The sequence below is a fragment of the Gekko japonicus genome, unplaced genomic scaffold, assembly GCF_001447785.1.
Source record: "Gekko japonicus isolate JY-2015 unplaced genomic scaffold, Gekko_japonicus_V1.1 scaffold986, whole genome shotgun sequence".
NCBI lineage: Eukaryota > Metazoa > Chordata > Lepidosauria > Squamata > Gekkonidae > Gekko > Gekko japonicus.
Window position 1 is genome coordinate 394,974 of NW_015164700.1, and position 12,289 is coordinate 407,262.

Genomic DNA, 12,289 nt, shown 5'->3' on the forward strand with positions numbered 1-12,289 from the left:
GTTTAGTCATGCCGGCCACATGACCACGGAAGCATCTTCGGACAGCGCTGGCTCTTCGGCTTTGAAACGGAAATGAGCACCGCAACCCTAGAGTCGGACTCGACTGGCTTTCAAGCAAGGGAACCTTTACCTTTACCTTAATCCTTACTGGTTCCCACTGGATGATGCGGGGTTTTTTGTGTCTGTATGTGTGCACACAAACACGTTTTTGAAAGAACACCAAATCAAGACTGTTCTGGAAAATGAGCACCAAAAGATTGTCTTTATCTTACATTTAGATACACTGCACATATTAAAAATATAAACATAAAAAAACCCAAATATTCTAGAAGCCTTGATGAATCCTCAGCTTGCGAGCACCCACAAGAAGAGAAGCTGGATTCAGAAGAGAAGCTGGATTCAGATGTACGAGCCACCAAGGGAAATTTTTGCATTCTTAATGCTCTATATTGGCTCGGAACCTTTAGTAAATATTGGTGGTCGAAAGGGCCATCGAGACGCAGCCCGAGCGCCCAAAGATTGTCTTTATCTTACGTTTAGATACACTGCAAATATTAAAACTATAAACATAAAAAACCCCAAATATTTTAGAAGCCTTGATGAATCCCCAGCTTGCGAGCATCCACAAGAAGAGAAGCTGGATTCAGATGTTCGAGCCACCTTTAGTAAATATCGGTGGTCGAAAGGGCCATCGAGACGCAGCCAACGTATGGAGACCTTGTAGGCTTTTCAAGGCAAGAGGTGGGAAGAGGTGATTTGCCATTGCCTGGCTTTGTGTAGCGACACTGGACTTCGTTTCTAGTCTCCCATCCAAATGCTGACCAGGGCTAAGGTTCAGTGTTCCCTCTAAGCTGAGTTGGTGTGAGCTAGCTCACAGTTTTTTAGCCTCCGGCTCACACATTTTTGTCTCGGCTCAGGAAGGGATGGCTCCAGAGCAAACTAATTTATGCAATTGCCAGATCACTCGCTCACCACTTTAATGCCAGGAGCTCACAAAGTAGAATTTTTGCGCACAAGACTCCGCAGCTTGGAGGAAACATTGCTAAGGTTCCCAGGTCCCCTCGCCGCACCAGCAGGGGATTTGGGGGGGGGCATTCTGGGATGTCACTGAAACGAGGACATCACCTGGAAGTGACGTCATTGTGCCGGCAGTGTTGCACAGCTGTGCTCTGGCTTAAGGGCAAAACACGATGGTTTCAGGCGAAACTAAAAACTTACCATAAAGTCTTGCCCTCAAACCAAAGTGTCGCATGCAACACCCCCAGAGTGATGACCAGTTTTGGGTGACGTCACCGCGTTGGGGACATCACGCCTGGAAATGGTTGTTAGAGGGCAGGGCTTCATCCAGCTGGCTGGTGGCAGGCAGAAGCCCCAAGAAGCAGGGGGACCCCCGCTGGGACCTGGGGACTGGCAACCCTAACCGGCGCTGACCCTGCTTAGCTTCCCAGATCTGATAAGATCAGGCTAGCCTGGGATGTCTGGGTCAGGGCTTAGTAAATATTGCTCGTGCATTTCTTATTGAGAGCCAGTTTGGTGGAGTGGTTAAGTGCGCGGACTCTAAGCTGGGAGAACCGGGTTTGATTCCCCACTCCTCCACTTGCGCCTGGCTGGATGACCTTGGGCAAGCCATAGTTCTGATCAGAGCTGTTCTTGAAAAAGAGCAGTTTCTGTCAGAGCTCTCTCAGCCCCACCTACCTCACAGGGTGTCTGTTGTGGGGAGGGGAAGGGAAAGGAGTTTGTAAGCCGCTCTGAGACTCCTTTGGGTAGGGACGGGCGGGGTATAAATCCAATCTCTTCTTCTCTCTTCTTCTTCTTCTACTGTTCTCTATTCTCAAAAGATGTAGAAACTAGGAAGTACTTCTCTATGAAAGTGTCAGGAGAATGGTCCTAAATCAACTTAAAAGTATTTTATCTTGGGTATCAGGCATAAAAATTCCACAGTTGCAGACTCAAACATTTGAAAAACACACATGTTAATTTTAATATTTTGCTGGAAAAAAACCCTCAGAAGAAGAGAAGAGATTAGATTTATACCCTGCCCTACACTACCCAAAGGAGTCTCCCAGCGGCTTACAATCTGGTAGGTCGATGGGGCTGAGAGAGCGCTATCAAGAACTGCCCTTGAGAGAACAGCTCTGAAGGAACTTATGACTGACCCAAGGTCACACCAGCAGCTGCATGTGGAGGAGTGGAGAATCAAACCTGGTTCTTCCAGATTAGAGTCCGTGCTCTTAACCGCTACACCAAACTGGCTCTAGTGAAAAGATTTATGTCAGTTATTAACGTACACAGTTTTTCCCTGTTTCATACATCTGTATCATGAAAGTAAGTTTCTACTGAAGCTAATGGAACTTCATTCCGCCTAACTAATTTTAGGACTGCTGCCTAAAGTCATTAATAAATATGAGAGAACAGTGATAAATGAGAAAACAACACTTTTGGTTTTCAGCACAGGGGATACAGTCCCATAGCTCGCTGTTGATTCCAGCTGTGTATCTCTTCTGTGATGCTTGCAAATAATCCCAAGCAAGCCTTTGCAGCCCATTTCTCTTTTCTTACATTTTGCTAGTAACATCCTTGCTTCGTGAATCACATCAATTTAACGGAACAAATGGATGGCTCTGAGTGTCGGTCTCTGTAATATAGTACAAATCCCATCTCTTTTTTTTCCCCATTAGCTCGAACACGTCTCTCCTAAATGCACTTAAACCAAATCCCATTAAGCCCCTGAGCAGTCAAGTATTCCAAGAGCTACACTTGTGGTCTTAGCTTGAAATCAGAGCTGACTCTCCATGTTAATTGCAGTCCTAAATGGCAAAAGCATGGTCTGATCTTGCAGGCGCCAAGTTATTGGCAAGTCCCTTAGAGGTCAGCGAGAACTGTGGGTGTTCTGTACCTTTCATGGTTCTGCTTTAAGCCACTTTGAGAAATCGTATTGCAGTGGCTTCTGCACATTTTACTATTGGGTAGGATATTGTCTTTGTTCCAAATCCAGCTGTCAGTTTTTTTCTGATATGCACACAATACATTTCACTATTGGGTAGGATATTGCTGTCAGTTTTTTTCTGATATGCACACAAACACCAACTATGGAAGTCAATCATTTGTTTACCTGTCATCCTGTATTGTGCCTAACCACAGTCAACACCAGATAGTGCCCAGAATGTACAAAACCATGGGGCCCAGTGTTCCATGGCACATAAATTCATGAGCAGCGTTTGCACTTAAATCACATCCGCCCAGCAGGAAGTCCAAAAGTTTCTCAGTGGGAGCTGAGAACAGTTAACACAACTCCTGCATCTAATACAGAGTTATGAGGTTGAGCAGCTCAGTTGAGCTCCTGGAATGGCTCCCCTGGGGGTAATGGCTGATTCACAAACATTTGTCATTTCAGAGAATACAAATACAGAGATGGACTGAACCTAAAACACATATGCTTTTCTGGGAAGGTCATTTCTAAATATAGTGTAAATCAACCGGAAGGTTCCGCCAGTGCAAAGCAAAAAAGCCCAAAGTTCACAGTGGAGTGGGCAGGCAGATTTATTGTGAAATACAATGCCAAGAAGCCACCGCTGAAAACCCAAATATAGAGTGAACAACTGAACACCTCAGTGCAGACACATTATGTTCTTCGCATGCGGCATTTGCAGTAACTGTTGGCACAATCAAGTACATACTTTCCACAGGGACTCAACCATAGTCGATACCATCTTTGACGATCATTTACCAGACAGCTGTTCTTCAGGATAAGTAACTCCCAATAATAGTCCCATATAATTTTACTATTTAAAAAAAATTATTTAAAACACGGCATTAGTATCTTAAGAAAGCCCCTCAGTCTATCCTGTATGCTTTTATTCTTTTTTCTGTAGGCACTGGAAAAGAAAGAAAATGCCTGGATAGAAGAGGAAGTCTGGAGGATGGAGATTTATATCTCTTTTGGCATCATGGCTCTGGGTTTGCTCTCCTTACTTGCCATAACTTCACTCCCTTCGATTGCCAATGCTCTCAACTGGAGGGAATTCAGCTTCATTCAGGTACAGACTGTGTTCATGGGGGAAGGAAATCCTATCTGTTCCATGCTGGCCCCCAATTTCTCCACTACCCCCTGCCACTTTCTCACTGTTTTCCACCACCTATTAGTCCTTTCTTTCCCTTTCTCCTCCTTGGCATACACATCACAGCACACCAACCATCATAACCGGAGGCATTACATTGAGCTATCTAGACCTTTCCTCCCTGGACCTGCAGCTGCAGGTTACTGCAAAAGTGGCTCCTACGTAAAGAATAAATATTACCCTCAATCTGTTGCTTAAAATTACATAGGAAGCAAAAAGATTTTATATTTCTCTCTCCAGTAACTTTAGCAAACTCTACTTTTCTGTTGCTGCTCTCTTCATAAAATTGCATTGATTTCAAGAGAAACAGAAAATAGGTTTGGAGAACAGAACATTGGACAAATCCTGAAGGTTCGTTAATGTCAGAACCCACAGCCAGGAACGGTAATATTTTTATTGCAGAGCTATAGATGCAGTAACATAAGCACTGTTGAGAATGGCATAATAGGATATTATGAGCATAATAGGATATAGGGTATTCGTATGCACACACACACACACACCCAGAGCACTGGCCAATTAGGCACCCTCCCGCGCGCGGGATAAAGCTTGGAGATCGTTAGGTAGCTAAAGCTGAGAACCAACACTCTCCCACGGCACCTAGGAAAACCCCAGACAATACAACTCCCTCCTGCACATCTGTATAGATGAGCATTTTGGTGCAAAGCAGAAAAAGCACAGAAAGGAATGCAGTAGCAATTAACCAGACACAGACCGAGCTCCCCAACCCCCATGGCAGCGTAGCTGACAGTTATTCTCAAGGGCGAGGAGGACACTCTGATACACTTGGGTTCCTTTCCCCACAATCCCTGGAGGCAGAAAATTTATTGCGCTTTCCATCTCCAGGGGGGAGAAGGAGCCCACCCTCAGTCTGGAGACTTCTGCAGCTGATAATAGTTTACAACGTGTGCCAAACAAATAAACAAGGCTTACAGAACCCTATGAAACAAACCACACAGGTAAAGATAAACTGTTAGAACAGTGAAAGAACAATGAACATGGAGACTGGCAGTCAGTCACCCTTTAGGAAGCGTAAGACCCTCCAACTAGGGTGCGTGCAGAGTGTCTTCCTTGCCCTCAAGAAGGAACCTTCATGGTAAGTCCAATGTTCCATTCTCTCTCAAGGAGAGAGGACACTCTGATACTCTTGGGATGTTACAAAGCTCATCTGATCCAGGGAGGGAAAAGTGACTGCCAAGCATGGAGATAACAGTAGGACTAGACCACTTGCTTTAGGACTCTCTTCCCAAATGCTGTATCAGCCACGGCAATAGAGTCCATCTTCTAGTGCCTGATAAATGTTGACACCGAGGCTCAGGTAGTGGCCTTGGGGGTACTGCTGGACTCTAGTTTCATTCTCCCATCTTTTTGTTAACTCTTGCATTTATGTGCTAATTTGCTGCTATCCATTGATCTTACTGGCCACCTAATCCAATTTCAGTTCTGCTCATGCATCTTGGCTCTTCCTCCCTGGACCTGCAGCTGCAGGTTACTGCAAAAGTGGCTCCTACGTAAAGAATAAATATTACCCTCAATCTGTTGCTTAAAATTACATAGGAAGCAAAAAGATTTTATATTTCTCTCTCCAGTAACTTTAGCAAACTCTACTTTTCTGTTGCTGCTCTCTTCATAAAATTGCATTGATTACAAGAGAAATAGAAAATAGGTTTGGAGAACAGAACATTGGACTAATCCTGAAGGTTCGTTAATGTCAGAACCCACAGCCAGGAACGGTAATATTTTTATTGCAGAGCTATAGATGCAGTAACATAAGCACTGTTGAGAATGGCATAATAGGATATTATGAGCATAATAGGATATAGGGTATTCGTATGCACACACACACACACAGAGCACTGGCCAATTAGGCATCCTCCCGTGCGCGGGATAAAGCTTGGAGATCGTTAGGTAGCTAAAGCTGAGAACCAACACTCTCCCACGGCACCTAGGAAAACCCCAGACAATACAACTCCCTCCTGCACATCTGTATAGATGAGCATTTTGGTGCAAAGCAGAAAAAGCACAGAAAGGAATGCAGTAGCAATTAACCAGACACAGACCGAGCTCCCCAACCCCCATGGCAGCGTAGATGACAGTTATTCTCAAGGGCGCGGAGGGGATTGGCAGTCAGTCACCCTTCAGGAAGCGGAATAGGCTAAATAGAGACCCTCCAACTAGGGTGGGTCCAGAGTGCCCACCTCGCCCTTGAGAAGAAGGAGGAACCTTCATGAGAAGTCCAACGTTCCATTCTCTCTCGAGGGGGAGGGGGACACTCTGATATGCGTGGGATGTTACAAAGCTCATCCTAATCACGGAAGGAAGAGTGACCGCCAAGCATAGAGATAACAGTCGGACTAAACCGCTTGCTGTATGACTCTGTGCTGAAATGCTGCCTCAGCCACAGTGATAAGAGTCCATCTCGTAGTGCCTGATAAATGTCGACACTGAGGCCCAGGTAGCAGCCTTGCACATATCTGCAGCAGATGCATTTGTGTCAAATGCTGCCGACATGGAAGCACTTCTCACTGAATGAGCCAGGATCCCCTCCGGGGATGCAGCCCTTTAGCCACCTACTTAGCGTAGCCTTAAAAACCCTTTCCCCCTTGACTGTTGAATGAAAAGCCATGAAAAGGGGAAAGGCACACAGAAGAGAACACTTGTGGCAAGAAAGAACAAAAGTGCAATCAAGGGAGCGCCTGAAAGTAAAATCTCAGGAGCTCTCTAAATTCACTGCTCAGACGGAAAGGGCAATCAATTTCCTACCTCCAGGCATTGTGGGAAGAGGAACCCAAGAGTATCAGAGTCCTCCCGCCCCTTGGAAAGAGAACAACAAATTACTACTGCCAGGGCTTTTTTTGTAGAAAAAGCCCAGCAGGAACTCGTTAGCATAATTGGCCACAACCAAAAGCAGAAACTCATTAGCATATGAGGCCACACCCCCGTGTTACCAGAAGTGTGCTCATCCAGCCATACCGACCTTTCGCTTCTTATTCTGTTTACCTTGTTTGTGGTCAAAACCCAGGGCTTTTTTTGTAGCAGGAACTCCTTTGCATGTTAGGCCACACACCCCTAATGTAGCCAATCCTAATGAGTTTCTGCTGTTGGGTGTGACCTATTATGCCAATGAGTTCCTGCTAGGCGTGGCCAACTTGGAAGCCAGCCGGAACTCCGTTCCTGTGCGTTCCTGCCCAAAAATAGCCCTGACTACTGCCATTTACTGGGTCAGAGTTTCAGTTTCTTTAACGATAAACTTAATAGTTTTCTTTGTTCTCTTTTGTTCCTTCAGATATTTTAGAAATTTAAATCATTGATAGGCTGTTCAAACTTGTAGTCAAACTTCAAATTGTGCAGTGTATTTAAAAAATGGATGTCACCTTAGAGGGAAAGTGTTACATTTCTGACATCTGTTCTCAGATCCCTGCAGTCAGGTATCACTGTGAATAGGTGGCCTGCCCTGTGGTTTAGTTCATGAGCCTAGTTTACTTCATTTCTGCTCCTTTAACCAGAACTAGGTTCAAGAGAACAAAACACGTTCTCTGCTTTTCAAAGGCTGAAGGAAACCATGGCTGCTTTGGGAGTTCTCTTGCAGAGCAGAACAAGCAGATTTCAACTTTTTAAAATGCTAATTTCTGAATGCTTTTTCCCTCTTCTTAATGCTTTTATCATCAGCAACAAGCTGCCCAAGCCCCATCTGTACAGTGCCTCAGTGGCTGAAACAGAGATTGCATTGTAGGAGCCTCATCCATATGTAGATGAACATCCATCCCCTGTGTAGTTTAAATATATGCAGTCTTAATATTTCCTTGCTGAGTTAGAGATAGTGGCATGTATCCTAGGGTCCACATCTGCTAACATAAAGGCCACGGTGTTAGTGATTTTAAGTTTGGTAAGCTGTTGCGCAAGAATCCAGTGGTTTCCATTTGTGCAAGGTGTAGCGCTAGCAACAGAACAGTACTCTAAATGTTTGCTTGTGCGATATTTTAAACTTATAATTTAAGAATGTAGTTTAAATGCATTTTCAAAGCCAGAAGTGGTCACACTCACTGCTGCACAAGAATTGTGCCGTGTCTAGTGCTGCCGGTTGCACAACAGCCTTTGCATTAACAGAACACCACTTACTTAGGAGATGAACTTCACTGATGGTCTGTTGGACATGTTCAGGTAGCCTTCTTAAACAGAGCTAAGCAACCCTCTGCCCGTTGATTGAATTAACTATTAGAGTGTAGAACTCTTCCCTACATGAGCAGGCCTTCTCTGTTTAAGACCAAGTCCCACAGCCAATTAGTGGTCTGTCAGCTTGTCTAAATCAGCTGCCGCAAAAATAACCTGCATTCTTGCACCTACAGATAATGTAAATGCAAAGATGCTGGCGGAGGTGGGGCAGTCAAAGTAGAGTAGCCAGGCATCAGCAGAACAGCTATATGAACCATCCCTCAGACCCTGAGTGAGAGGTTGTCTTGAATTCAGCCACGGTGTCCTGAAGGTGAAGGGCATTTAGATTTTCAGAAGAGATTTCTGCTGCTTCCTCTGTCCCACTACAGTGCCTCACTTTGCCCCCTATGCTATTCCTGAAGGTCTGCTCACTCTTAACAACAAAATTCCCGGGAGCTCGGTGGAAGGGAGGGATTGGTAGCAATCGCCAACACCTCTTAAGAGAATGTAAGCGCCCTGAGGTCTTCAGAACCATGTGGTGGTATACAACCCGTCAGCCTTTTCATGCTGGAGAAGACTCTTGAGAGTCCCTTGGACTGCAAGAAGATCAAATCAGTCAATCCTAAAAGAAATCAACCCTGACTGTTCCCTGGAAGGCCAGATAATGAAACTGAAGCTCAAATACTTTGGCCACCCAATGAGAAGGGAGCACTCACTGGAGAAGACCCTGATGCTGGGAAAGATTGAAGGTCAAAGAAGACGGGGACGGCAAAGGATGAGATGGTTAGACAGTGTCATAGATGCAACGAACATGAAGTTGAGCAAACTTCAGGGGACGGCGGAAGACCGGAAGGCCTGGCGGGATCTGGTCCATGGGGTCACGAAGAGTCGGACTCGACTGTGCGACTGAACAACAACAAAATCCCTAAAATCACATCTCTCTGCCAACTGTTTGCAGAATAAACTTCAGTAAGATTCTTTCAAGATGAAACCTGTTTGCCAGTAGTTTCCTCATAAAGACAGGAGAAACCTCTTTACTACATTTGTTCCCATTTGGGTCTCCAGGGGAGGGGGGGGGACAACCACCATTAGCAGGAGCTTCCTTGTTCTTTTGTGGCTTAAAAGTGTGGGTGTCCTGGGGAAGTGCATCTAAAGGTGATGCATGTCCCAGCCAGACCTATATGTTTTGAGTCCCTGTCCCATAAACATTCGCAAAAGCCATACGCACACAATTCCATCACTGGGGTACTTTATTCAGAAGAGGGCAGCACTTTACAAGGCATCTGTCCTCCTGAGAATTGGAGTGGGTCCCTGTCCTCAATACACAGATGACAGCCAGCTCTGTATATCCTTTAAAGCTGAACAGGGTGAGAGGGTCTAAATATTTGGCTGACATCTCTGAGATGCCTCTTCTTGATAGGGTCACACTTCTTCCCAGAAAATCAGGTTTGGGAATGCCTTTGGACCCACTAGAAGGTCATGCAGGAGAGAGGAGCACATTTTTGGCAGTTTCAGCGGATTTCCCAGTTTGCCCCTTAATGGAACAGGATTTGGACTCACTGCTGCATGCCCTGGGCAACTTTGCATTTGGACAACTGCAGTCTACTTTAGGGTGGGGCGTCCATAGAAGGTAGTTCGGCAGATACTGTAAGCGACCTTTTACTGAGTAAGATGATCACCACTACCTACTCTGCCTGGCAGTGGCTCTCCAGGGTACCTTTTACTGAGTAAGATGATCACCACCAATGTTCCCTCTAAGCTGTGAAGTCTTGTGAGCAAAAATTCTACTTTGTGAGCTTCTGGCATTAAAGTAGTGAGCGAGCAATTTGGCTACTGCATAAATTAGTTTGCTCTGGAGCCATCTTTCCTGAGCTGAAACAAAAATGTGTGAGCTGGAAGCTAAAAAAACTGTGAGCTAGCTCACTCTAACTCAGCTTAGAGGGAACACTGATCACCACTGCCTACTCTGCCTGGCAGTGGCTCTCCAGGGTATCAAGGAGAGATCTTTGACATTGCCTGCTTCCGGATCCTTTTACCTGGGGATGCCAGGGACTGAAATGTGAACCTTCTGCATGCAGAATGCATGCCCTACCACTGGGCCACAAGGAACTAGCCACACGGAACATACAGGGAACATGCAAAGTCCTTTGTAAGTTGTCACTTTGCTTCCTGGCTAAATGAACGATATTGGCCATGGTGTATTGAGGGAGCGCCTTACCCAGTACATGTTCTCCTGCCCATGCTTTAACCAGACTAAATATATAATGAGATAACGTGTTCAGAATGGCCTGCAGTCAGATTGCCAAGTGCTCAGACGCAGACAGTTGCCTGTTCCTTTGAGGCCTCAGGGACAGCAAGAGAGCCTGCAACAGTGGCACCTCCAGTTTGGATAGTTCCCACAGTCCTTTCTTTACCAACTCTGCACACTGTCTGCCTCCAAATTCTCAAAGTATCAGGTAGGTGCTCTGGGGACCAGAAGCCAAAGCGGTGACTCCTTGGACTGATTTTATCTTCTTTTTCGGATTGGGACCATAGCACCCGGTAGGGGGGAGTTAAGTCTGTTCCTCCTCAGTGCCATTTTTCTAACCTGAAACTTCCTTATAGAGCTACTGTGTGCCCTGCTGGGGGTCATCCTATAGATCCTTACGTTGGTCCTTCTAATTCTGGTGTCCTCAACCTTTGTCATTGGGTGGGGACAACCACAAAATGTCAGGAAGTGACGTTATGCATAACTCTGATAGTAGGTCTTCAACATTTCAGGCAGAAGCCCTGTTTAACAAGATGCCTTTTTAAATTAATATATGGTTCAAAAATATTTTCTTGCATGTGCACAAAATAGGTATACCTATTGAGCGATCTAAGAAACCTTCCTCTGGCAATATCCGTCTTCATTTTGCAGCCAACTCATGCAGTCATGCAAAAGGGGGAAAGGCTTCTTCTCCTTGCTGTCCCTTTACATGAGCCCTTCTCTCAAGAACACAGTCATTTTTAACCTGCACTTTGCTTCTAACAATGACAGCTGGTGCTGAAGGGCTGGAGAGAGCTGTTTGCACATGGGTATATGAGATTCTGGACAGATTTTGATAGGAACATAAAGGATTCTTGAAAAGCAAACAACATTTGATGAAATGATGTTAACTATCAACATTTTTTTTCCCCTTTCCCTCTTTTAGTCCACTCTTGGATTTGTTGCTCTAGTGATCAGCACTCTGCATACTCTGACTTACGGCTGGACCAGGGCATTTGATGAAAACCAGTACAAGTTCTACCTGCCTCCCACCTACACCCTCACGCTGCTGGTACCATGTGCAGTAATCCTAGCTAAAGTCTTCTTCCATCTCCCTTGTATGAATCAAAGACTGCGACGCATCAGGAACGGGTGGGAAAAGGGCAGGTATGTTAAATTCACACTGCCCAGAGCAACAGGGGAATTTTCAAGTGGAGAAAGCAGCAGCACTGTGTAATAAAGCGCTTCTTTTCCATTAGGAATTTCAGATGGCACTCTGAAGATTCCTTTTTTTATAGATTTTTTTTTAAGCTTGTAAGTTTGAAATCATTGGATGGTGGGTGATAAATATAATTTTACTTGGCCATTTTAGGGGAGAAGTTACCAATGCAGTCAGTGTACAAAACAGTGTTTAAAATATACTGTTAATTCTCCAGGAGAAAAAAAATGGTTGCCTTAAAACATCAGTGCATAATCTCAACTATACATACTAAAGATACATAAGGAATAGAATTGTCTGTATGCGGAAGGCCATGCTTAAGCAAGTATTAGATTCAGTTTGGAAAGCGTTTTCTCTTGTGCTGCCTTGACACTAGAAATGGATTTCTGTCCTAAGTTCAGTTCAGAAACCAACCAAAAAAGTTTATACCCACTTTTCTAAAGCCAGTTTTCTGGTTCATGTATACCAGAACTACCATGCTTGGTTGTCTAGTAGACAGATTCTTGATTTTGTAAAAACTAATTTTGTAGCAAATAAGATCTGCTGATTTCAATGGAACTGTTTGGATCCTGC

At 44.9% G+C, this 12,289-nt stretch overlaps 1 protein-coding gene across 1 annotated transcript in view; it reads left to right on the top strand.

The window, feature by feature from the left end:
• STEAP3 (STEAP3 metalloreductase) overlaps positions 1 to 11,766 on the top strand; it is a 43,602-nt gene extending 31,836 nt beyond the window's left edge. Inside the window, exons 4-5 of the mRNA XM_015409504.1 lie at positions 3,873 to 4,037; positions 11,444 to 11,766. Coding sequence (XP_015264990.1) covers positions 3,873 to 4,037; positions 11,444 to 11,734 — 456 coding nt within the window. The 3' untranslated portion in view covers positions 11,735 to 11,766. The remainder of the gene's footprint in view (positions 1 to 3,872; positions 4,038 to 11,443) is intronic.
• The last annotated feature ends 523 nt before the right edge of the window (positions 11,767 to 12,289 follow it).